This window comes from Gordionus sp. m RMFG-2023, chromosome 4, assembly GCF_954871325.1.
Source record: "Gordionus sp. m RMFG-2023 chromosome 4, tfGorSpeb1-WG-v2, whole genome shotgun sequence".
NCBI lineage: Eukaryota > Metazoa > Nematomorpha > Gordioida > Chordodea > Parachordodidae > Gordionus > Gordionus sp. m RMFG-2023.
In genome coordinates, this window is record NC_088778.1 from 30,127,267 (window position 1) to 30,155,018 (window position 27,752).

The 27,752-nt window shown below is 28.0% G+C and overlaps 1 protein-coding gene across 1 annotated transcript; it reads right to left on the reverse strand.

Annotated features, from left to right (window-relative positions):
- Nucleotides 1-1,377: 1,377 nt before the first annotated feature.
- On the reverse strand, nt 1,378-27,664 carry LOC135928814 (uncharacterized). Its single transcript, XM_065465278.1, has 27 exons — nt 27,573-27,664; nt 24,790-24,933; nt 24,318-24,500; nt 23,883-24,149; nt 23,591-23,706; nt 22,435-22,670; nt 17,955-18,118; nt 17,311-17,563; nt 16,947-17,242; nt 15,636-15,821; nt 14,103-14,278; nt 13,683-13,849; nt 12,680-12,856; nt 12,248-12,382; nt 11,981-12,161; nt 7,218-7,429; nt 6,857-7,080; nt 6,167-6,428; nt 5,281-5,518; nt 5,047-5,154; nt 4,446-4,547; nt 3,933-4,035; nt 3,224-3,391; nt 2,843-3,005; nt 2,650-2,745; nt 2,287-2,403; nt 1,378-1,540 (listed from the first exon to the last, which is right to left on the reverse strand). The coding sequence occupies exons 1-27, from the start codon at nt 27,662-27,664 to the stop codon at nt 1,436-1,438; spliced, it is 4,671 nt and encodes a 1,556-aa protein (XP_065321350.1). The 3' UTR covers nt 1,378-1,435.
- Nucleotides 27,665-27,752: the final 88 nt, after the last annotated feature.

The window sequence follows — 27,752 nt, forward strand, 5'->3', positions numbered from 1 at the left end:
CCCGTAATTATACCATTTATTTTTTAAAAGGTTAAAATATATCGTTTTTTTAGAATTCATCTTTTCTCGAGTTGTAAACTCCTAATACCCTCTTTCCATTTTATGTTATTTTCTTAACAATCCACATTATTTTTATTTGGCTAAGTTGGCTCTAATCATATGGGCGCATTAAAGTTTTGGCCTGCCTTTCTGTAACCTATCTCCTCTAAATTCTGAACCTTATTTCCAAAATAGTTTTCAGGGCCTCTTCATTGTATGCCTATATCACCTTAGTCTGTTTAACTCATTTTGTATTTTTTATGGTTAAAACTACCTTTTAAATTCCTATTATATTTATATTTTGTATCCTTTTTTAGTTACCCTAGTAGTGTTATAAAACGGTTTTTGAGCCGATTTTTAAAAACTGCTAACTCAGTATTTGATCTATAAAAATATTACGCAAGCCTGAAGATTTTGCTCATAGATGGTACAAAAGTCTACACATCTATTAGCGAAATCTGGAGGCTTTAAGCTATTTTTTTTCTGGCTTAAATATAGAATTAACCGTTTTTCAGGCTCAAAACAAACCGTTTAACAACACTATACCCTAGCTATCATGCTCAGAATTCTCAATTATTAATCCAATTCTTTTGTTAGCCACGTTTCTAAATTATATAGTAAATAGAATACTGCTAGTATTACTATTTTTAGTTGAAAAATTCAGAATAAATTATTTTGCAGATTCTTCAATTTAAAAAAAATGAGATTTTTGAAATGTATTTAGAAATGAGCCGCATCTATTCTTATTAATTTTAAAAAAGGGTTATTTTTTTCAAATTTTATCGAATCGAGTTTGGACATATATTGTATTAATGCGAAATGCATTAATAAAAGATAAGATTTTATTATAAACAGAATTTAATTTTTTAAAAAAAATATATGCATACACTTAAACTTTGAAAATAAGAATACATTTTTTTTTCCTTTTACATTTTACAACCTTCTTAAACGGCTCGTTTTGAGCCGATTTTTTAAAACGGCTAACTCAATATTTTAGCCAGAAATATTTTGCCTAAGCATCGAGATTTCGATGATATATGCCTAGACCTTTGTTCCCTCTATGAGCAAAATCCTGGATGAAATATTGAGTTAGCCGTTTTTAAAAATCGGTTTAAAACGAGCCGTACAACAACACTGGTCATCATACACCATAAATATCTTAAAAAAAGGAAGGCAACCATGGAAAAATAAATTACATAAATGTATCATTTTTCAATTTTCTTTAAATAATATATAAAATTTTATTAGCAGAGCAGCATAACATTAAATACATAATATATAAGCATAAATTTTTTTAAAAAATATATAAATATTTTGAAATAAATTTAGAGGTTAAAAATGAAAGCATTTGAATATATAAAAACGAAGATTCCCAATTATGATGAATCGAACCCAACTAGCAGAATATCCTGAATGCTTTGCATTGTTCTCTCAATATACCATCGACGGTTAATATGTTTTGGCAGACATTACAAAAGTTTGAATGCAGAGATTTATTTATCTTTTAAAAGTATACATATATAAAATATTACAATAACTAACAACACTATTTTCAGTAGAGTTGCAAAGTTCGGCTTGAGGGCCGGGAAATTAAATTTTTTTTTTATAACGGACCGACAAAAAATATAACGGTCTAGACAAGGAAATTTATGCCTAAAATTTTTTGACCGGGCCAGACAATTTATGCGTAATAAAAGACAGAGTCTCGATATCTTATTTTACCTAGAGTTTTAATAGTCCTTTTAAATTTCGTGTTAATATTAGATGTATATTAAAAATGTGATAGCGGGAAAATGAGTACAAACATAATTTAACGGGCTAACGGGCCGGAAGTGGGCTTACGGGCCAGGCCTTACTTTTCATAACAAGGTTTACATTGGCAAATTTAATATAAAAAAAACTGTAAGAGGTCTGGCTTGTCAAAAAATCGGGCTAGGCCGGCCAACTTGTGCAAAAAATTCCTAACGCCGTAGCGGGCCAGGCTTTGGAGACCTCTAATTTATGATATTACAAATAAAGTTGTTTAATATTATATTGATCTTTATAGAGAGGCGAAGATTATAAATTTATCTAATTATAATAAATATGGGTGCATTCAAAGTAAGAAATACTGTATAATTAAGAGAAAAAACTGTTTCTACAAAAACTAATAACAATCCCACCTTACCACTTTATTGCTTATGAAGAGTAAATATGCCGTTAGATGTACAGAAACAATAAATAAATAAATTATTGTATTAACCAAACCTGAGTTCCTATATTATCTCCAAACTTTTCTAACCACTCCTTTTTAAGATTCTCTTTATAATAATCGGATATATCGAAAGATCTTCCAAACGTTTTCTGCGTTAAATATTGCGTAATCTAATATGAGTGAGAGATAATATAAGTTTTGTAAACTTTGGAAAATATCATAACTCTAAAAATTTTTAATCCTATAGAAATCAAAAATTATAATTTGCAACCCTCTCCCCCCCCCCTCTTAGAAATAATAATATAGTTATGATGAGAAAGAATAGCAAATAAAAAAGAAAATATTATTAATAAAAATTTTTTAAAGAACTCTTTATCCATAACGCATAATTTTATATAAAATACGTATGATATAACCAAAATATCTTTAAGTCCATCTCCTATAACGTTATATATCACGCCTCTATTATCTAACACTTTGAGCACCCTTTGATATTGCTCAACATTTAAGGCCTAGATAAAGTAAAAGAATAGAATGAACTTACATTTATTACATGATAATATATAAAGAAAGAAATGAAGAAGTAGGTTGAAAGAGGTGTGTTTAAACGGTATTTGATGAAAGGAGATGAATGCAAATTTTGATGGATCCATCTCTCAGTGGATATCCAGAAAGAGTATTGATTACTGTCTCTAACTCATTAAACGTTGGTTCTAGGTCTATCGGTTGCTGCAAAATCTTTGCCAAATTTATTTTATCATATAGCACATCGCTTTTTTTGTTTTGTTTATTTTAATTTGGAAATATTTGTATGAATTTATTATTAAAAAGACTGTGTATAAAACATTTCAAAAAAAATAAGAATTCGCTTTGTCTAAAAGCAAAATATGGCTAAATGTCAAATTTTCAAAATCTTTTCATATTTTTTAAAACAGGGTTTGGTCCACAACCTAAAAGGATATTATTATTAAATGTATTTTTTTTTAAAACTCGTAATAGGAGGTCGTAAAGATATTTTCGCTATTGAAACGTTTGCCGAATTTTGCACGATCAGATTTTATGATATTTAGATCGTATAGTAACGCGTATTTAATATCCGATTTGAGTATAGTTTCAATCTTTAGCGCCAAGTCTAATATTAATTGCTTGGTAGTGTTTCTGCGTTAATTCAATCGAAGATGAGATATATTTAAAAAAAAACTAACGTTAAAGAGATAATATCTAATATATCTTTTATAGATCAAACATTACATCTATGAAGATTATTATTTAATTATTATCAATAATCATTTAAAATTTAAATTGAGCACAAATTTTTATGAAAAATACATATTATCGAAATTGGTTTAAATTTAAAGTCCTATATATAAATATATATATAGTTTATATGTCGCGGTTTAGTAAATTGGAAATTTTAGATAAAATTGGCTGTAAAATCTTAGACAAGGCAAAAATATGTAAAATTTATTGGAATATATTATAATAATGACTCCTAGAATACAATTAGGGCAAAATGTAATTTTTTTTAAAATCACAATTTATGAAAATCAGCCATAAATGATTAAAAAACCCTGACAAGACTTAGAATGGAAGAATATAGTTTCGGATCTCACTTTTAGTATGAACCTATCGATCTATTTCAAAAAAATTTAACTGTCTTAAGATATGTGTATGTATTTATAATAAGAAAAATATAAACTTAGAATCAGTGGACACGATGAAAATTATATCGAAAGTTGCCGGTTTGATCCTCCCTTTCCAAATAGTCGGAAATAAAAATGTGTCAACTTTGGCATCTTCACCTATAAAGTGATAATTATCAATATCTATATATATTTTTTTTAAAATAGAAGTTATAAACTGGGTTTAAAAAAAAATGATTTAATATATATGGATACAATTCTTTTTTTTTTGTGTAAAAATCACTAAAGTCATATTTAAAATCAAACTTAAGTCTAGAGTATAATAATTATGAATAAATCTATGTGTTACTTTGGTCAATAGAATAATGTCGACTTTGAGAAATAAATAGTTATGATGGCTGTCAAAAGTGGGGCGTCATTCGGGCTGAGCAGGTGTCACCTAATTAAAATTAAATTATGACCCCCCCCCTCTTATTAGTGACGTCACTTTTGCCAAAAGGGATGATTAATAATTTTTTTTATTTATAATGATACAACTTAAAATATTGTAAAATTAATGATATTATTACAATAATTGAGTTGAGGCAGTATTATATTTCTGTTTCTACATATGGTCCTGTATAAGCTAGCTATTTTACATATTCCCCTTTCACGCTGAGTTCCACTGATAGCTTATTTATATTTTCAAATGTATAATCTGTTTATTATTACTCTAATTTAAAACTATTTGGCTCTGTAAAAAAATAAATAAAAATAAACTTGACAATATTATAATAATGGATGGCCTAAATTTTAAAATTGAAGTTACAAATCTTCGGGCTGAGAGTCATAGCGCTCTATATGGTTTTGGGTTCAGGTTCGTTTGGTACAAAACAGAAATATCGGCTTGGTTTGAATCTGTACTCCAAAACAGTTATAACTTAATTTTTATAGCGTATAAAAACAAAAATGTATATATTCCGAAGTTCGGAATAGAAAATTTGAATCAAGCCGAAAATGAAAATTAACAACTTTATAAATTGATAATTAAAAGTCTCTTTCATAGGGCTAGGACCTAATTTTGTTTATTTTCGGGGATCTAAAAATGATTCTCGTTTAATTAAACCCATCGTAAATATAAAAAAAAGTTACTTTAGATATCTTTTGGTGCATCAAAATATAATTTAATACTTATGCAGGATTGATAAAATGGTTCCGGAGGCACATCCTGAGAGCATGCGTAGAACGGTGACATCATGTTCCAGTCATCAAATGCATCTTTGCATAAACTTGTATATTCTAAAATGTTATAATGATTTTATAAAAAAAATTGTATATTATTAAATGATAGAATGAAAGAATAATAAAACAGAGAATAAAGAATAAAATTTAATTTTAAACAGTTATATAGTTTTAATCATCTACTTGTTTCAGTTAACACTTGGGATTTTAATTCAGAACTCAATGGAGTGTACGAACACAAAGGGATACCCTTAGGTATATTTGTATATATTTTGTCGTTCCCTGGATTTATATCGTTATTCCCCAATAGGCCGTAGATGGAACCATGATATTTAGGATATCTAAGTATCAAAACGCATGTCATGTCAGTATGGTAAAGATGCTTATCTTCGCAGATCAGTTCGATACCTGCAAATTTAATCTTTTATTTTCGTAATTTTTATTATGCAAGGTTTTAATATTTGTCAGTGTACCGCAATGGCCAATTAAGCCCGGCTCGTTTTTTTAAAAATATTTGAATAAATTTGGCTTTAAAATCATTTATAAAGGTAAATCGAAAATAAGAGCAGTATATAAATATTAAAAGCCCCATTATATGATTTTTCCAACACTTCTTTCTTTCTTTCTTTCTTTCTTTCTTTCTTTCTTTCTTTCTTTCTTTCTTTCTTTCTTTCTTTCTTTCTTTCTTTCTTTCTTTCTTTCTTTCTTTCTTTCTTTCTTTCTTTCTTTCTTTCTTTCTTTCTTTCTTTCTTTCTTTCTTTCTTTCTTTCTTTCTTTCTTTCTTTCTTTCTTTCTTTCTTTCTTTCTTTCTTTCTTTCTTTCTTTCTTTCTTTCTTTCTTTCTTTCTTTCTTTCTTTCTTTCTTTCTTTCTTCTCTTTCTTTCTTTCTTTCTTTCTTTCTTTATAATTTATATTTATTTTAAGTATGATATATATATATATAATAATTAGAAATATGCTAAAATTCTTAAATTATAGCCCTGACGCTGAATATGCAAAGGTTTAAATTTTATTTAATAATAAAAAAAACAAAATAATTAAAAAAAAATTCATAATATTTGCTGTCTGACATTTAGGAAGTGTCCCTTCATGTAAATCAACCCTATCGAGTCATTATATCCTTTTAATAGGTACGGCAATGTTTCTACGTTCCGTTCGTTTAGTTTAATCGTTATATAGTGCACATGGGTGCTAGTCGGATTGGGTTTGAGAGTATCATTCTCGTTTTCGAAAATCAGAGATAGGTCACCTAATATGGTTCTTAAAGTTAGTTGATTAGAACCTCTCTGGAATAAAGTAAATTTTCCATAAATATCGTGAGCTAAAATGGAGCTGGAGAAGCGTTTATATATTTTTTTTGATCATAAAAAAATTTGTTATGTTAACTATAGTTATAATATAATAATAAAGTTATATTTAAAATAATATTAACAAATGGTAGGAAATTTAGAATTTTTACGAATCTAAAAGGTGATAAGATATATTAGATTTTCATTCCAAGATTTAAGTTTACACAACATATCTAGTGTTGTGAATTTTCGTGATTCTTAACATGTCCACCCAACACTTAAGCCGACATAGGTTAGCTCGGATTTCATCGAGTCTGTTGTTTTTCCGCAAACCCGCCCCGAATCGCGGGGAAGGACTAGCTTGATAAATTTAACAAGATTAATCATATTCATATTAACAGGCACTATAGCATATGAATTGATCATCTTACCCCTAATAAGTATTTTTATTTGACGTAAGGTGGAACTTACATACAATTTTCGGTGTTTATTTCCTTCAATTTTGATACGCTCCCGTCAAAGGATATGGTCAAATCCTTCATTATAACTGCTTGTCTCAGATATATCCTAGTCGGTTTCTCATTTAAACCAAAATTCCTGGCAGTGTTCCAAAACTTGAATCCTGGTATTTGATATAACTTGGCAAAGTATGTCAAATATATTTTTACGTCATCAGGTTCTATTTGAGGCAAATGCTTTTTTGTTAAAAAAAAATTGGATTAGATTAACTATATTATATAGATATATAAACGATGCATATATTAAAGTTTAAAGAATAAATGTATTAATATTATCATCATAGTTATCAAACAAGAATAAATGTGCAATGAACCGTAAAATTAGGCCATCTTAAAGGATGGTATAATATTTGAAAGAACGACAAATCATTTATCTCCTTTATATTCCATTTCCGGGTTGTTGTGATAGATGAAATTCGATTCCATAATGTGGTCCACTTTATAAACCATAGGTTAAGCGGGTTAATTATGACTAGATTAGCAATGGAGAGCCTGATTTCGTTAACCAATTCATTTGTATTTTCAGCTATAATTAAATTAATTGATTTACAAATTTTAGGGTGGGGGGATTTGTTAAATAAAAAATAATATAGTCCCATGAATATAAATTTGGTCATTTAATAATAGCAATCTAAAGTGAAGCTAAGGCTCAGATTGCTAAAATAATGTTCGTTTATGGGCTTAAATTTATTAGCACATAGAGATTTGAATTGCAAAATAAGCAGGGGTTGCGTTAGCAGGGCCAATAAATTCAAGCGATTTCTGTCCCTTCCAAACAAAATTCTATTAAGGTTTCCCTGCACACCCTTAGAACTAACCCGAACATTTAACTCTTTGCTATAAACTCCATAACATAAAATCCTTCACTTACTCACTCACTCACTCACTCACTCACTCACTCACTCACTCACTCACTCACTCACTCACTCACTCACTCACTCACTCACTCACTCACTCACTCACTCACTCACTCACTCACTCACTCACTCACTCACTCACTCACTCACTCACTCACTCACTCACTCACTCACTCACTCACTCACTCACTCACTCACTCACTCACTCACTCACTCACTCACTCACTCACTCACTCACTCACTCACTCACTCACTCACTCACTCACTCACTCACTCACTCACTCACTCACTCACTCACTCACTCACTCACTCACTCACTCACTCACTCACTCACTTATTCTCTCATGATATATTGCAAAATTTGTAAAAAGCGATATTCAAATATTTTGCTAATTAAACTTTAAGTAGAAAATAAATGAAAAAGAAATTATAATGATGAAGAAATAAGCATAATGCAAATTTAATGTATAAATAGTCAAAAACAAGGAAAAACTTTTACTCTGCCTTCACAGTTATAGCGAATTCGCGGTAAAGTCGAATTGTCGCTAACCGTGAATGCAGGTTAGTTCTTTAAAGGTGTGGCTCGTTTCCGCTTCTTATATCCTCAATTTGCCTATGAAACATTTAAAAAAAGACAAATTATTTAGAACAATTAAATTTAAAAAAATACTATTCTTGGCTGGAAAATTAAAAAAAAAAAAATTGAAAATAGGCGGGCCTAAAAAAATTGTATCTTATCACTGCAGGTTCATAATAATATCAGCATTTATTATTTAAGTAAGTTGTTAAGTTAAACATTATTGATCAATATAAATTTTTCTCAAATTAAACGAATTTAATCCAACCACCCATAATTTTATAAAAATTAAAAACAAATAACTATCAAATATTATTATTTTTCTTGTTCCCGCTCTCGTGGAAGATTATTTTCTCATCTTTGAAAGGCATAAAATTTATTTTACGATCGGCAATGAGTTAAAGACAATTAACCTCATTTACACATTATGGACATCAAATATTAATTTTTTATATAGCCAACTGATTCAGTTATATATAGATTTTTAGATATCTAGTAGTGTTGGTAATCGGCTCGATCTAAGCCCAATTTTTTAAAAATGGCTAACTCATATATTTTATCCAGAAAAATATTACTCAAGCCTTAGGTAAGTCATAGATAGCACTAAGGTTTGGACATACATTAGCGAAATTGCGAGGCTTTGGCCCTATTTTTCTCCTTTTTAAAAATTGGCTCAAATCGAGCAGTTTAATAACACTAATAACGAAACAGTAAAAAGTATTTATTTATATCATTTTTTTCTTTTTTTTTAAAAAAAAGAATGATTTTATTAACATAACACGATAAATTTTTTAAAATAAATATTATAATACTAAGATATTTTTATCTTGATGGTCCAGGAGGATCAGGAAAAACATACCTTTGCAATACTTTAATACATTATCTTAGAGGGCAAAATAAAATTGTATTGCCATTTGCTACTACAGGAATTTCACCCATACTACTAATTGATGGAAAAACAATTCGTAGTGGCTTTAAACTTCCTATACCTATTTTAGACACATCGATTTCACAGATACCTCGATCTACATAAGCTAAGTAACTTAAACTTTCCCATTTAATAATTATAGATGAATCAAGCATGATGACAAAACATGCTTTACGTTGTCTAGTTGTCTTGCTTAGAGAAATTATACAAATAAATACCCCCTTCGGAGGCAAAGTTATTTTATTAGGAGGTGATTTTAGACAAACTTTACCTGATATACCTAGGACCTCTAAAACATGTATCATCGAATCATGTATTAAATCTTCAAATATATGGCATATTTTCCACCAAATTCAATTGACCCATAGTATGCGCACTTATTCTGAGGAGGAAAGTTATATCAAATAGCTTCTACAAATAGGTGAAGGAAATACATCTCGATTACCCCCCCCCCTTCCTTCCTACTATGTAGAAATTTCCATATCTATGCTTGGGAATTCTCTAATTTCATCCAAATATGGTGATTCCCTTTTACTTAATAATATTGATTATTTATCTACCCGCATAATTCTAATAACAAAAAACGATATTGCACTACCCTTAAATAACACTATTATAGCTCTGATTTGTCGTTGCACTTCTAAAAAAAAATACAAAAATTATGATTGTTTCCCAACTTTTGCAAGGACATATGCTTCCTAATCAAAAAAAAAATACATACTTAAAAAATTGTGTATACTTCTATTTTATAACATCATCTATATTACCTACCTTTATGTTTAAATAAACATACTGATTATAAATTTTATATTGTTCCTTTTATTTATATGACTTTAAATACGAGTGTGTTGGATAATTAATAACTATCAAGTCTTAAGATATTTTTTTTTCACATCTCTGTCTCTATATTCTATACTTCTACCTTCTTTTATTCATTCTTTTTTCATCTATTTGCTTCCCTAAAACCAATCTCCCACCTTCACGCGGTGGGGAGCGAACAGCAATACTGACTAACGGGAGCTCTGGTACTATTAGTTATTATTTTTATTTTGCCCTTCGAGAAACTCTTCTCCCATATTTGAATCAGAAATTAAGAATATCTTATGAGGTATGATACAAATTTACCTCTTTTTCTACTAAATTTCAATATTTTTAAGTACCATATACACAAACCAACTAATTACCCCTCAACCCCATCATTCTTGACGGGTTATTAGCTAGTAACATATAATTAGTTTTAGGGTGTCTTTCGACACTCGAATAAAACATTAACACAACAGCATGAATATAATATTATTATTTTTTTTAGTTCTAGATTATCTGGAAGAAAAAAAATGTGAACAAAATTAAAAATCTTTCCGGAAATGGGTTCTGGATTTTAATAATTTTGCGTCGTGTGATTGGTTTTATTTTTATCGTTTGGAGCAGTAGATACATTTACTAATATAAAGCTTTAAATAATAAATAAATAAATTTTTAAACTCAAAATTTATTCTATATCAATTTTTTTTTGATACCTAATATCGAATATTATAACAACGTTGCTAAACAAAATGGTAGATTTTTTTATTAAATAAATCAACAGAATTGCAAAAATTATATTAAATTTCTAAAAAATTTAAAAGAATATTTAATCACTGCTGAGATAATTAGCTTTATTTTTTTTATATGCTTTTATAATATTATATTAATTCTTCCTATATCATACGTAAAATTTTTAAGATTAAATAAACAATTAAAAAAAAATAATTTTCATTAAATAAATATTACCTAAACCTGGGAGAGAAATATAATTCTATTTTTATTAATAAATAATAATACGCCATCTTTCGTATAAAATAATGTTATATTTTTAAATATAAAATTTCCACATTTTGCTTCTAACAAATTATCAATTTTTTGAGAGTTTCGTTGAAAATAATATTAGCATTATTTATTAAATACAGATTTAACTTACAAAGTAACTATACTCTTGAAATTATAATTAATACATATATTACAATAGAAATAATTCCAAGCCATTATTATATTGAAAACAATCTTTAAAATAAATTTTTTTACTAATTAATTAAATTCAATATGGTAAAATTTTAAAAATGTCAGCTATTAAATTCAATATGGTAATAAATGGCAAAATTTTTCATCAAAATTCAATTCAATATTGTAATAATTAAATTCAATATGGTAATAAATTTTAAAAATTATGGTAATAAACAGCAAAATTTTAAAAATGTCAGTTATTAATTAATATAAATTTATAATTAATATTTTAAATTTAATTATATCTAAGTTGGTGCATAAAGCATACGCCTTTGAAACGGGAGGTTTGTGGTTCGACTCTCGTAAAGAGCAAAAAATTTAACATAACACTATATAGTCTCCTTAAATTTTAAATACATTAGGAAGATACGAAAACGATCTTGTTTTGATTATGGAGATTATACATGTGATGATTTAATGAAACATGTTAACGATTCATATAATTATTTAGTTTGCAAAAATAATTAAAATAACACAAGGAGGGATAAAAGAATTTTCAATAATGCTTTGGTCTATATTTTAAATTATTTTTGCAAACAAAATATTTTTATATTTGGATGGGTTTTAATTTAATAGTCAATATGTTTCATTAAATCATCAAAACACTGTATTAGATTTCCTTTTGTGTTCTGGGGGAAAAAATATTAATAAATAGTTAAATATAAAATTATTTACGGATAAGATCGGGTAGGGATTTAAGGTAATAGTTATCTGGATTATACGCAAATTCATTATACGAAGAGGTGATGGGATTGATTGAAGGGAATATCCATATGGGATTCAAATATTGCCCCAAAATAGTTGTGTACGAAGAAACGATGTAATACCAACTCACATATATATTTTCCATATTAACCTTAAACGAATCGAAACATATAGTATAATAATTATATATAATTTTTCAGAAATTATTTGTTTAATATTCTGATAAATTATTTTTACGTCAAATTTGGTCCTCAAATAGTTTTCAAAAATGATCTTAAATCTTTGCTTGAAGGAAACGGAAATGGCTATGGCTTGAGAAGATAGCCAGCGAGCTTCTAAAAACGCCAGATGTATTCCATCCTCCAAATTTGACTTTAAAAATTTTATTAATTATATTTAAAGAATTTAGTAAATATAATTTGTTACACATCAGATCTCATATAATATTAATTCAAAATATGAAACTCTTTAAAAGTAGGAGTGTTTTTCGTTTTTTTTTCAGCCTAGCTTTTTTAAAGACTAAGTGATCTCACAGGCTGAAAAAACAATTTTTGTTTAAAAAGGGGACAATATGTGACATAAAATATCTATAAAATATAGCACCTCCAAATGACATCTTTTATAAACTTGTTTAAAAAAATATATATCGATAAGTGGGTATTATTTTACCATGTTATAATAGTAAAATAGAGAGGTAGACATGTAAGTTCCGTTATTGTGGGTAAAACCTTTGCTCTGTATCATTCCGAAATCCGAGATATTGAGACTAAACTTGTTTCCAAATTGGCGCAAAGGGGATATCAACCCGATATTTAGGGTGAGAGTAGTGTTAATAAGTGCCCAAACCTTATAAAAATAAATGAGATAAAAAAAAGCAAATAATATATGTTGAAAAAAAAGAAGAAAAAAAGACCCGAAGCAAGGATGATTGTTTGTTAGCATAAAGATAAGTTATAATGACTAGGAATTTTATAAAAAAACAAAATTTTTTTTTCAAATGTAAGAACTAATGAATGTGGTTAAACGGCTCAATTAGAGCCGATATTTAAAAACGCTAACTCAATATTTTATCCAGAAAAATATTATGCAAGCTCTAGAGATTTTACTCATAGATGGCACATAGTATTGAACATCTGTTGGCGGAATCTCCACGCTTAGGCAATATTTTCCTGGCTATAATGTTGAGTTAACCGTTTTTAAAAATTGGCTCAAATCGAGCCGCTTAACAACACTAGTAAGAACCGAAACAAGAAAGCATGCGCAATAATTATTACTTTAAAACAATGCTCCATCCTATCTCACTAAAATCAGCTACGAATTTTATCGAAGAACTTAGTAATTATTTTTTGTCAAAGTTTCCAGTACAAGATACATTGCTAATTAGTAATCATTTCGTCTTAAATATTAATTCACGGTGAGAATATTTGCAAATTTTTTTTTTCATCTAATGGTTCTCTCATAAGATAACTTTAATAAATTACTTATACATACTTTAAGTAAATTTTTTTATCATTACAATATATATTTTTTTTATGTGTGATAAAGATGGTCAAAAAAAGCTTTAAAAAGAAAGAGAAGCCAATTATTTTATAAAATTCAATATTATTAATTATATATTTATAAATTTCTCTTAAAAATAAATTATATGGTTTAATAAAAATTTTTTTTAAACTTTTCCAACGAATGATCGCGAATAAGTGAAACTGAAGAAACTATTGGATCCCTTTTGGATTGTAGGAGTCAAATATTTTGCTTGAAAATTTAATTCGGAGTCGTATATCTTTCTATGTACCGAGCATTGCTTAGAGGCCATAGCATTATTCCCGAAATTTATTTTGCCTTAAATTAATATTATATGACGTTTATAATGATGATATAACTAAAACAATCCGAGACAAATTTAATGGGAACAGAATTTAAGTAAATTATTTTTTATATCAAGGACGCTCATGATTTTATCAGAAGTTGACTGGGTTTTATAATTAAATCGTTGAAAATATAAGATATCATTTCATGAATAAGTGTTATTGTAAAAAAAATAAATAAAACGGATTGAAAAATATTAAATATATATATTTTTAAATGCAATAACTTGTGCATGAATAGTTATAATCGGATTGAGAATCATATTGAGATCGTGAAAATCCTGAATCGGTTCTAATGTACAGAGATTCATCTTTAAATTTCTTCTTTATAAGTTCTTTGTTGTTAGTGAACCCAATCATATTCACGGTCAATGATTCGCTCTCGTAGTAGCTAAAGTTGTAACTTTACATAAAATTAAATTATTTACACTTTGAAATTTTATGAAATAGGTTCGAGCCCGACATTTTTTTTTATTTGAATGTTGTAAAATAATCAGGCTTCAAAAGAAATTGGAAAAATTATAAGGGATAATAAATTAATTTTATGGTTGTTTCTTTAAAATGTGAATCTTCATAAAAAGCATTTGGAAATACGAATAAATTCAAAATTTGTGTCGAGGTTTTTCGAGTAAGTTATGGTCCGAGATAAATTCCAAAATCAAGGTACGAATGGGACTGAGTCGCAGCGAATGTCTGCTATAATTCGGTCGCTTGACCCAAGTTCGGTTTGGATTGAATTCGGATAGATCCTAGCAGGGTTCTAATTAAAGATCTCTTATAATTTTAAAGCCAAAGTGTCGAACTTTTTGATATACAGGTTCAGTTAAGATTCCAAGAAGAAATGAGTTATAAAGGTTTAGGTATTAAATTTTTACGAGGGTTCAAGTATAAAAGCCTTCAGTTAACACCAAGGTATTAGATTCTGAAAATTCTCATTCGATTTAAAATATATTCTGCTAATCGCCCTCGTTATATATTAAGTGCCCTATTTTAAATTTTTAATATTTTCTTTGTGATATAGTTTAAAATTCGTCAAGAAAATAATTAATTATCTCAAATTACGCGCCAAGTTTAATAGAAGATAATTTTTAGCCCTGTTTCTTGATCCGATATTAAAAGCAGCCCTTTAAAATAGTTTTTAATATCATAGGTCCTACGATTGAAACATAATTTAGAGGTTGGCCGCTTTTGCCCAAATGGACCGACTTTGCACTAATCCCTAGCATATACTTGAGTATATAAGACAAATTAAAATTGTGTGGTTTGACTAAAAATTATCAAAATTAGGTGAATAATTTTAAAAACAATTTTACTTTTCTTTTATTAACTGAGATTAATGGTCTTTGGAAAATTAAAGAAGTGAAAAATGAAAGTGATATATCATTCTATGTATGATACGGTGTTTAAATATATTACATTTAAAATATTCGGCCTGTTTAACAAAATATTTACACGTTAGGGGGGCTAGGCTTTGGTCCTTCAGGTTTGTTTATAAAAACTAAAACTTTGTAAAACCTTTAAAAACATCTAAAAACCTGTTATAGTGGTTTATAAAGGTACGGATGACACTTAAATTTAATAAAAAATAGTGTCTAGGTTCATAAAAAAGAGAATTAAAATTTTATAGATCTGGGGTTAGTTTTGACACTTTTTTTAAAAATTATATTATTGTCATAGGGAATAATTTTGATATTTAGTACGAAGATGTAAAGAAAAATATAAATTTTGATCGTAAAATTGGTTATTTATTAATATCAAACTGCATATCCAATGTAGAGTAGCTAAACTTGAACCACGCGTACAGTGCGAATTTGCCGGCAATGATTTCCCTGCTATTATAACCAATTTCAAATTCTTTGGATACAGGGTTATGTTTCAAGAGCCAATCATTGTTTAGTGTAATTTTCGGGGAGGTAAGCGTGAAAACAGAGTTGCCCTTATAAAAACTTTCATAATCATTTTTTTTTAAAAAATATAAACATTTCGTAAATAAATGAAATATTTTACTATATTTATATTATTATTCCTAAACAGAGTTTTACAAAAATTTTTTGAAGATTTTCTTTGCCCAAGAAGATCATAAGATCATAAGATTGAAGATTTTTTTTTAACAATAGATTTGATCTAGTGTTGTTAGAAAAATCTTTAGGCTTGCATAATATTTTTTTTCTGGATAAAATATTGAATGAGTCATTTTTAAAAATCGGGTCGAAATGAACCGTTTTAAAAACATTATAATTTGATCAAATAATTTGTTTGAGCATTCCCCAAAAAAATTTATTTTTTTTTAAAAAAAAAACACTAAAAGAAATCTTCAAAGATGATACAAATTCTTTGAGGATTTTTTTAAAAATAATTTGATGGGCATTTCAAACTTTGATACAAGACTATGTGCTCACAACTATATACTCAATTTTTGTCTCTTTAAAAAATATATATTTATTTGAAATTATTTAACGCTACATATTAGAGACAAGAAGCCTTCCAAACCAGCTGTTTGATTTATAATGAGGGTGTCTTGTTTAAATAAAATATCATTAAGGGGTTTAGATAGTAGTAAAACTCTTTCGCCTTGTCTCATTTTTATTTCGTAAATTTTTTTTTTCTCCAGAAAATTTACCAAATATGCCTTAAAAATTGTGAATAAAATTAAATGATTGATTTATACAACTCTAGCTCTACACATTTGATCTTTAGGCAAAACGACTCATTTTGGGCAGATTTTTTAAAACGGCTAACTTTATTTTAGCCAGAAAGATATTGCCTAAGCCTCAAGATTTCGATAATATATGTCTGGACCTTTGTTCCTTCTATGAGGAAAATCTTCAGGTCTGCTCAATATTTTCCTGGATGAAATATTGAGTTAGCCGTTTTTAAAAATCGACTAAAAACGAGCCGTTTAACAACACTAGGCGCATCAATAGACTTTATGTTTAAAAAGAACAATTTTCAAAAACACGTTATTAATCTTATTCAATTTATAATGATAATATTTAGTATTTTTTTCTTTTCTTTTAATATTTTATATGAAAATAATTTGGTTCAAAAATAATATATATATATATACATACCTTAGCGAACTGACATTTTTATCCATGCTCATTTTGTAAGAAGCACTGAAAGGTGAAGATTCTTGAACATTGGAATAATTTTTGGGGTTACTATCTAAATAGAAATTGAGTTTCAAATTATTTCCACCTTTTGTCAAATTCGTTGCGACGAGATAACGAACCCCTGGCAGCGAAATGCGTATCAGATGTCTTTCGTTCAATTCAAGCGCAGTGTAATTATATCTACCATCTATGCTGACAACTTTATTAGATGTCCGAGGTTCAAGAAACCAGGAATAATTCACCGTAAGTGGGTACTGAAAGTTAAAAGCACAAAAATCGTATAATTTTAATTTTTTTAAAAAAAAATCAAGATTACGTTAACCTTTTTATCCTTGATGCTAGCGAGTGCTTCCAAATCTATCGTCAAAGTGTTAGGTAGATAAATCAAGCCCGTTACGATTAAGCTAAAATTCCAATTTTTAGGAATAATTGAACCTAAAAACAGTCTTAGGTACACGATGTCCGACATTCCTTCTGTCCAGCGTTTTTCTGAAAGTAAATTAGCTTCTAGGGCGAATCGATACCTCGATACATTGCGAGTATAGGAATCGGAAAATACATTTAGGCAATCCAAGCTTTAAATTTTATCGTACATGTGGTAAGTGTTTAGTTTTAAAAACAAAATAAAAAACTTCATCAGCTGAGTATCATAATGTTCTATATTCACTTCTCTTTTTCTTAATAAATGATTTATTCCCTACCATATTCTTATATCCACGAAAAAAAATTCTATATTTGCATCATTGCATTATGAGCACTCCTGATTTACAATGCTAGAAATATATATATTTTTCTTTAAAAGTTCTCAATGCAAAATTTAAAAAAAAAATGGATACAGAACATTATAATATTCAGCCGATATGATTATAGGCTTAGGAGAGAAACAGAGCATTATAACTAGAAAGCCACTGATACGATTTTTTTTCTTCAAGATATCAATTTATTTAAACGCGTCTAATTTTATACCAATTCAAGTCGCTTTCCAGATTAAAGAAGAGGGGACTGTAGGCGGCTGTACCGTTATATATCCAATTTTGTAAATCTTTGTCGAAGGAAAGTTTCCACGCAAGTGTTCGCCGTCTATAAAAGGATTCATTTGTCGACGGCTTTTTTTCGTCAATCGCACCTTTCTTTACCATTTCAAATAAAATTAAATTGCGAATATTTGTTATATTATAACTTATTTTTTGTAATTTTATAATCATTTTTGACTTTAATTCTAAGTCTTTTTCTATTAATTGAATTGAATTAAATATTTAAATAATGTTGTGTTTCTTTCTTTCTTTCTTTCTTTCTTTCTTTCTTTCTTTCTTTCTTTCTTTCTTTCTTTCTTTCTTTCTTTCTTTCTTTCTTTCTTTCTTTCTTTCTTTCTTTCTTTCTTTCTTTCTTTCTTTCTTTCTTTCTTTCTTTCTTTCTTTCTCTTCTTTCTTTCTTTCTTTCTTTCTTTCTTTCTTTCTTTCTTTCTTTCTTTCTTTCTTTCTTTCTTTCTTTCTTTCTTTCTTTCTTTCTCTTTTGTAACCAATACATTATGAAATATAAAAGGATCTGCATTAAACTCATTTGTTCCCTTAAACTATTTAAATTCAAAAGATTATTTTTAAAAGAGATATCAAGTAAAAATTCTGAAAATTTAACCCCCCATTTACTTATAAATATAAGTAAGGGAGACCGGGGATAGTTTAGAAGGATTTAATTATACCATTTTTTTTAAAAATTCTTGTAATCTTTATAAATATAAATCAATAAAAATTTTCTTATAATTTTAATTTATTATTTAGATCCTCTAAGGTCATGGAGGAGGTGGGGGGGGGGTTGTGCTAATAACTTTTCCTAATAGTATCTTGACGAGGGTATCAAATGAAGGATAATAAAAAAAAATTAAGTGCAATTAAAATGAATCATCACTGACCTTGGATCTAGAACTTGGGAAAGAGGAGGGGGGGGGGTGTATTAAATTGATTAAAAAGATATTCTGAATTCATCTTTATCATCATTCCCCGTTTTAAGAGTGAGATAAGGTGGGGGGAGGGGGAAGAAATATTTCTCACATAATATTGCGACATGTGTATCAGAAATCTAATAAAAAGATATGTTTACATAGTTACTCATCTCAATGTTATTAGATTAAGTATGGAGAATGGGAATAAAAATATTTTAACATAATATATGTATATGTTAGCGTCAATATGTACAGTGACTGTTTTTTCGGCAATGTGTTATAGTGGTAGGCAGGGTGAATTGGTTATTTCGTCAATGTACACATTGCCTGGTTAAATCAAGCAATGTATTCATAAATTTATTATTTATTTGAGAGGAATTTATTATTTATAAATTTATTTTTAAAATTTTTAGATATATTGTCATATATTTTTAAAAATATTTTTTGAGATGTTATATTTTTTAAAAAATATATTTTATTGAATTAATTTGTTTTAATGGTTATATTATTATTTAATATAGTATTTTAGATAATTTATTTTAATGTCTTATATTATTTTTTCAATATATTTTTTTTAAAGATGGTTTTATTATTTACTTATATTTTCTATGACATCATAAAACATTTTAAGTTTATTGATAGCAGAGACCCTAACCGTTATTTATAACTGTTCAGTTTGGTTACAGTTCAGTATGTAAAATATTATAATGGTTACGGTTCTTAAGAAAAAATTTACAAAGGTTCGGTTCGGTTCAGTTAATTATAATGGTTCATAATGATTCATTACGGTTAGGAAATTTTTTTTTTTGAAGCAACACCATCGTCTAATTTATTTTATTACAAGATCTATGAATTATATATAAAAAAAATATATAAGATTCAAAATAACTCATTTTTAAATATATTATAAGTAATATATTTTCTAATATAAATGGATTCATATTTGTTTGTTGTGTCGATAACACAAATTTTAGCCCCGAAAAGGCCCTTTCTACAGAAACTTGTGTTGCGGGAACCGCCAGTACTATAAGAGTAAGTTTATATAATTCTGGATATTCAAATTTTTTTTGATTCCTAAAATATAAAAACCGAACCGGTTTAACCTTTTTTATAAAGGTTCTTTTTACTCCTTCAAAAAATAATTATATCGGTTCGATTACGGTTACGGTTCTGATTATAACGGTTTATAATGGTTTAACGGTTCTTTAGGGTTCACTCCGGGTCCCCGATTGATAGGGGTTAAATTCTTTATTATTTCGAAATAATATTTACTAGACCATGCAAATTTGTTAAAAGGGGTGGTATTACCCTCCCCCCCCTTTTATATGGTAGAAGTTAAATTACTCACCTAACGGCCAAATTTTATGTTAAAAAAATATTAAGCCATACTATTAACAGAAAGTCTGGGAGCAAGCTTTCCCTTAAGATCTTGCAAAAATTTATCTCTCGATAATAGAAAAAAACTTATAACAAAAAAGAAATAAAGACACTAGAATTAATTTACAATCAATTTTTTATTTTCAATATAAAATCAATCTAAATGTAAAAGAATCATTTACTTTGACACTTATTATACAGTATGGCAATGAGAATTGTACAATATATTAGATGCCTTGCATTTGCCTTTATTCGTGGTACAATTTTGTCTGCAATGACAACGTTTAAATCCTTGCCGAGATCCTATTGAAGACATGCCAACCATTGTTCTAAAGGTATAATGATGACTTCATGGCACGTCTTCCAACGTTAATAAAATTATATTTTTATAGTTCAAACTGCGACCTAGCATAATGACCACAAAAATAACAGCGACTAGTTCTCAATTTATATAATACTTCTGTGGATTTAGCCAAGCTCAAGACATTGACGATTAGCATGAAAATAATTCATCATTAATTTTGAATAGATAATTAAAAGCGAATTTAGGAATTTTGTTGATAATAGTACTTTATGAGAAGATCAAAAAGATTAGAAAAGTAGTAAAGAATTAATATATTAAAACCATATTAAAAAAAATATAATGAAAAAATCATGTAAGATCAATATATATTCGGAAAGTATGCAAAAAGGCCTGAGTACATAATTGGGTCGTAAATTTTACGAATAAGCAAATTAACAACACGAACTATAACACATTGCCTAGAAAAATCAGGCAATGTACACATTGCCGAATGTAACACATTGATGCTAACATATACAAATGGTTCCCAAAATAAAAAGATCGTTTAATTATTTTCTAACCATCCGCAATTACTATAAATCATGAGGGGAATGGGTTAGATTTAAAAAAAATTAAACAAAACTTGGTCGACTTGTTACTAAATAGTTATAGGAAAAAGTAAATTTTTTTTTAAAAAAAAAGCGGAAAAAAGAGAAATATAAAAAATAACAATGCCACCAAATATACTTAAAACAAACCTAGATAGGGACTCCTAGATAAAAAACTTTTTAGCTTATATTAAAAGCAATAAAAATCCAAATTAAGTCGAACCACGACACAGCCTATGTATATATTTAGAGAGTTTGAGAGTAATTATTTTTAGAGAATTTCAGTTTTGACTCTTAGCGACTAAATATGAGTCTTAGGTTACATGGCAAAGAGACATAAATCGCTTAAACTTAAATACAACAAAAAAATTTAAATATTATTCTATTATTTTTATTTTTTTGGGGTCCAATTTTTTCCTTTAGATTGATCCGATTAATTGGTTTATTTATACCTCAAATTAGTAATGAATGAAATTATATTAATATATTTTAAAGTAAGATTTACATAGGGGAAACCGGGGGTTATGTTGTCCATAAAAAATTGAAATACTACAAAAAAAAGAAGAAGCAAATTTTCCTAAATGGGGTACCTATTTACCCTTTCGCGTTGCATAGCGCCTCTTTAAAAATGTCAATCGAAAATAAAATGCTAAATGTATTAAATTTACCAGATTCAATCATCCGGAAGAACTTGTTTCTTAAAACTGTCATATAATTTACAAAAAAATAAGTCATTCATCTTTCATATTGTCATTTAGTGACCCTAGATCTCGTGATTTCTTAAGTTTTTTATCAATATAGTTGAATCAATTTTATTCATAATAATCCCCGCTTAAAAGCCCCAGATCTTCACATCTAATTCAAATTTAAGTCAATATTATTTTTTTTACATGTTGAAATTGAGATTGATATATAGTTTAGAATTAATATTTGGTTTGAGTAACTTTTATAAAAAAAATTTATTTGTAAAAAAATGATAAAAAAAAAATCAAAAAGCTTCTTTTGACGTGGTTAAAATTTAAATTTGCACATTAAAAACTTTTCAAGAGCTTATTTCAACATTTTTAAAAAAACAATTGAAGCAAGCTTATTAAAATACATTTATGGTTTAAATTTCTAATATCAAAGTTTATTAATTTCAAAATTATTTTGAGAAGAAAATAACTGCCCCGAGATAACATTATCCCCGGTCTCCCCTACCATATTATGTAATAACAAGATGTAATGATTATCCCTTACGTTTTCATAGAATATATCCAACTTTTGTTTTTTCTTGCCATCCGGTGCAGATACTTTGGCCTTGAATAGTGTCTCGAATTCTGAGCCTACTTTTGGCTTAGCTCTAGACCAATCTACTTCCAAATTAAACTCATTGCCGCTATCTTTGACTTCCAAATAAACTCTTTTATAAGCATCATCGCAACTGTCATCATTCGCTGGATACAACTGCCTGCTAAACGTGATTCTGGATTTAACTATGATTTTTAGTTAAAAATATAAAAATTAAATGCCTATTCAAAAAATAATAATAATTCCTCATTCGATTCATATTCTTTAGGCCTAAATGAATTAACTTATCATCAGGAAAAACGAAACGAATAAAGTACAGGTTCGGTTCGTAAAAAAATATCAGTTACCACTAAAAATTGGTTTGAACACTTTTTTTTATACAAATTACATTTGAAATTATATATTTTGATAATTTTATTGAGTTCTAGAGGTAGGTTTCTTCTTCAAGATTTGCTTCGTGATGCCACTTCATAGTTGTGGTCATAAGCAGTAATATATTTTGATGTGTCATTATTTATGGTACTATATGTAAATAATTTATATATTGGTGGTAGGCATTATAACCTTAAAAATATTTTAAAATGTTGTAAAATGGTTTATAAAAATTATGACTGACAGAGAGAAAGAAAGAAAGAAAGAAAGAAAGAAAGAAAGAAAGAAAGAAAGAAAGAAAGAAAGAAAAGGAACGAAAGGAAGAAAGCAGAACTCTTTCTTTGTCTTCATGATACTCTTTCCTCTTACCAATCAATAAACTAATCTTTAAAGCAATTTAGATATAAATTATAATTTTAGCAATATACTAGTAATTATACATAATTTTTATAAGTACAAAATCACGAGGTTCGAACCGTTTCACTGGCATTTTAACGGAACGGTTCAGATTCAGACAAAAAATTATTTAAGGGTTCATGTTCGGTTCAGGTTCGATAAAAAATACCGGTTAATACCGGTTTAACGGTTCGGGTTAGATTCTTATTTATTATGCAGTTTATTTAAAATATATTTGTAAATATATTAAAAAGTTATAAAAAATGTTATATATTGATATTTTTTTTTGATATAGAAAATTGAGAAAAAAAAATAAAATAAGAAAATATTTTAAAACCATCTGTTTCGTATCGAACGTCAAATTCTCTCGATGTTAAAGTATGTGAGTATTTGTCATTGTCACATGTTGCTTCAACTCTAGAACTTTGGGTGATGGTTAATTTGCTGTATTTACTTTATAGTCAGATATATAAAAAATACTGCAATTTATGTATTTTAAAGGTGTCCGTAATATAATCAATCACAATAAAAATGTCAATAAATTTTGTAATTGGCAAATACACTAATTTAAATTTATTTAATGCTAGATTATAAATATTTTTTAATAATAAATAAATAAAACAGCTTACACTCCGATAGGTTCAGCATAAATTTCGTAAGAATACGGGTTACCCAAGGCTGTCCATCTAAAAAATGGATGAAAAGACCCGAAATTATATAGTTTGACAGTTTGGCACAATTTAAAGCCTAATAGGTTGTCCACAAATTTGGGGAAAAAGCAGGAGCTGTTAGAACTAAAAGCATTAGCGGTATAAAAGTTTGGTACGTTGACGAGTGTAGAATCATTTTCGGGCATGTTCATCTCCTCGCCGTCAATCATTAAAAGTTGTCTTTTACTAGTAAAGGACATAGTTTTAAAAAGATATAATTACATTCACACGTTACTTGAAAATCAATTAGTTTACTTAAAGCTCAATAAAACAATATGTACTACACTTGTCACAATTCTTTAAAAAATTATATTTTTTTTATCATATAAAATATTTTTCAGATTTTGCATTTACCTGTATCTTAGAATGGAAAATTTTTTGGTTGGTCTATCCAGGGTAAAGGTTAAGTTGTTCCCAACCTTTGTGGCGTTTAAAGTGAATCTCTTATCGGAATGGAGCATTAGATCCCGGTGAAAATTTGGTAGTTTATATTCCTGGGATCCGATAGATGTGACGCCGGTAAAGTTTACCATTAATCTGTGGTAATGATTTCAAAGATTTTTTTTTTCTTTACAAATGAAAATCATAAAAACATTTAAACTCGAAGAAGAATTATTATATACTAACTAATATAACCAACAATTAAGTAAGCTTATAATCAGGTTCTGCATATTTTAAAAAATTTATAACTCTGATATCGCAAAATGAAAAATATATGTATGGACTCTATGAATTTTGTAACTCTGTCACTTTCAAAAAAAATAAGGGTAGGCATAAATTTAAATAATATAATATGTCGATAAAAAAAATAAATCTATGGTCTAACTTTCTATCGATGTCCCATTTAAAATTTAGACCAGGTTGCAACAGGGATTTAATATTCATCAGAATATCGCCTTTAACAAAAACACTGACGGGGATACCGGTCGCTGTGGGGAAAGTCAACCTTTTCTCTACAAACCTAAAAATTCTAAATAATAATTATATAAATAAAATTATGTTGCGAAAATGGTGCTTGGAGAGACAGTTGAAAAATCCTTTATTGAAGGTTTTAAGTTAAATATTACCTAATTTTATTTACAAGAAATGGATTCCCAGCATTTGATTTTACCGTGAACCTTTTAATCATTCTCAATTTATAATGATTTATATATAAATGTAAGGATTTAATTAGAGTTTTTAAATAATTACAAATAGCCGTGATTTTCGTTACTTTAAAAAAAATATATAGTTTTTAAGCGCTACTATTTTTTTAATTGCGTTTTCGTATAAATTCCCTTATATTAAAAACTTGTAAATCGCAAAATTATTCTGATATTAAAAATGATGAATTTATATATTTTAATTCATAAAAGTAATGCGATATTATAATTCTAACTAAATCCTCTTTTTTTTAAAAAAAAAAGTGAACTAATAACTATAACCTACCTTTTCACAAATGAAATTAATGGTAATTACTTGTTTTTTTTTAAAAAGAACACTAGATTTTTCATAAATTTTTACAAAAATATAGCGAGATTATCTAAAATTTACAAGGTTACAATACAACAATGCTGGATATCCATTCCTATAAAATGAGATTTTATCTTCCAACATTAAAAAAGATAATAAAAACAAAGAATAAAAAAACGAAAAAAAAAACGAGAATAAAATGTTAAAAATAACAATGCCACCAAATACTTAAAACAAATCAAAATAGAGTCTCCTCATTCAAATATTTTTTAACCTATAATAAAAATGCAATTAAGTATCCAAATTAAGCCGACCTATAGGGCACAGCCTAAAAACTTATTTTGCTAAACTCTTTAATCCCTTCTTATATTATATTGGGATATTTAGTCCAGGGTGATTTAGAATATCTAAACTTGATATCCTTTACTGAGGAGGGATTCTCAAAATTTCAAAAAATTTGACTTAATCCAAAATACATTCTAGCCTCTTTTAGTAATACCTGCCCTTATAAATTTCAGGCAATTTTTTGAAATAAACTTTGTGCATTTTTTTAAAAAAATTTATATGAAAAATCTGTAGTTATAATTTATTAGTTAAATTGCTTTTTTTAAAATTTTATTATATTCAAAATATAATACTAATATTGTATTTTGCGGTTGCAATTCATATATAAAAGATCAAATTTTATAATATTCATCAAGGATCCTTGCTGAATCCATTATTATTTATTTTAGTAATGGATGTGGTGGCTAGAGAAATGCGTGAAGAATTTTCCTGGGAGCTATTATATGCAGATGACCTTGTATTAATGTAAAACAGTTAGGAAAAATTGAGGGATAAAATAAAAGAAAAGATGGCTATAGAAGCAAAGGGCCTGAAAATAAATGCAGCAAAGACAAAGGTGATGATTGATGGAGAACATCTAAAGATGGAGGAAGCCGGTAAGTGGCCTTGGGGTTTATGTGGAAAATGAGTTGCTAGAAATTCAATTCAATGCACCAGATGGCAGAAATGGGTATATAATAGATGTAGTGGTAAAAAAGGAAGTTTGATGTTAGCAAGAATGACCTTTATCTGTAGAACATGCATAAAAGGGGTACATAATAATGTTAATGTAGAAAATGGTGGTCTGGATATTGCCAATAGATTAACCCAATAAAAAGTGGATAAATTTTTTATTTGAGTGATATACTAAACGCAGATGATGGTGTAGATTCTGCCGTTGTAAGGGTCAGACAAGCATGGAAGAATATCAGAGAGATGTCGTCTATTCTAACAAATAAAAAAGTCTCTCTGAAGTTAAAGTGAAAATTTAAGTAAGCTTTGTGAGGAGTTGTTTAGTTTATGGCGGCGAAACATGGGCTATGAAAGCGACTCACGGAGCCAAATTAGAAAGAACAGAGGTGAGGATGATTAAAAGGATGTGATCTCTAAGAGAGAGAGAAAAATTAGCAAGGAATTGCTAGCAAAATTGGGTATAGAAATGATTAGAGTAGTAATGCGACGGAATAGACTAAGATGGTTTGGGCATGTGGAACGTATGAAGAAAGGTGACGGGGTAAAGAGATGCATCTTGATGGGAGTAGGAGGATCAAAACCTAGAGGAAGGCCCAAGATGATGTGAACAAATATGATAAGGCGGATATGCGAAGCACGAATCCAAACATTGTTGCTGAGGACGGTCTAAAATGGAAAAGGAAAATCAGAGGGAAAACTGGCCAACCTGGGTAACCTGGAAATCGCCATAAAACGGAGAAGAAGAAGAAGATGAAGTTGAATAAATATAAATTTACCAAAGTCCTCGCCTCTACAGATCTATATTCCCTTCAAAAATCGATAAAAAAAATTGATATAAATGTAAAATGCTTCAAAGGTCCTTCTCTAAATTGTCTGAAATTGATAGTTTGGATGTTTCATACATGTTAAATACATTTTAAGTCAAATCAGATTTATGCAAATTTATCCCAATCACAATGGATCCTATGTCACAATACGGCATATATATAGATACCAGTATAAGAATTTAAAATAAGTAAAATATGAAAAATCACCGAAAATTGTTTGTAATTAATAGTCAGCCTTTTTTTTCTCATTTCCGATTTCCTTTAAACTTTGAAAGATTTTCAAAAATAAAAAAAAAACTTTTATGAATAATACTTGAAGGTATCTGTTCCTTGAAGTTGTTCTATAAGAAAAGTATCTATTTTCTTGGCCAAATATTCGGAGTCAAAATTTTTACTTAGATCCATCAGCGAATAATATAGGATTGGTTTACCTGGAATTTTATATTTTATACATAATATTGGGTCACTTATTAGAGTGTTTATATATTAACAA

Excerpts from the sequence above, each read along its gene's own strand:
- LOC135928814 (XM_065465278.1), bottom strand. The coding sequence starts at position 27,664 with ATGGATCTAAGTAAAAATTTTGACTCCGAATATTTGGCCAAGAAAATA. Across the intron at positions 24,934-27,572 it reads CAAGGAACAGATACCTTCAA|AATTTTTAGGTTTGTAGAGA; the intron begins GTATTATTCATA and ends ATTATTATTTAG. Across the intron at positions 1,541-2,286 it reads GAGATAATATAGGAACTCAG|ATAAATAAATCTCTGCATTC; the intron begins GTTTGGTTAATA and ends TACTTTTAAAAG.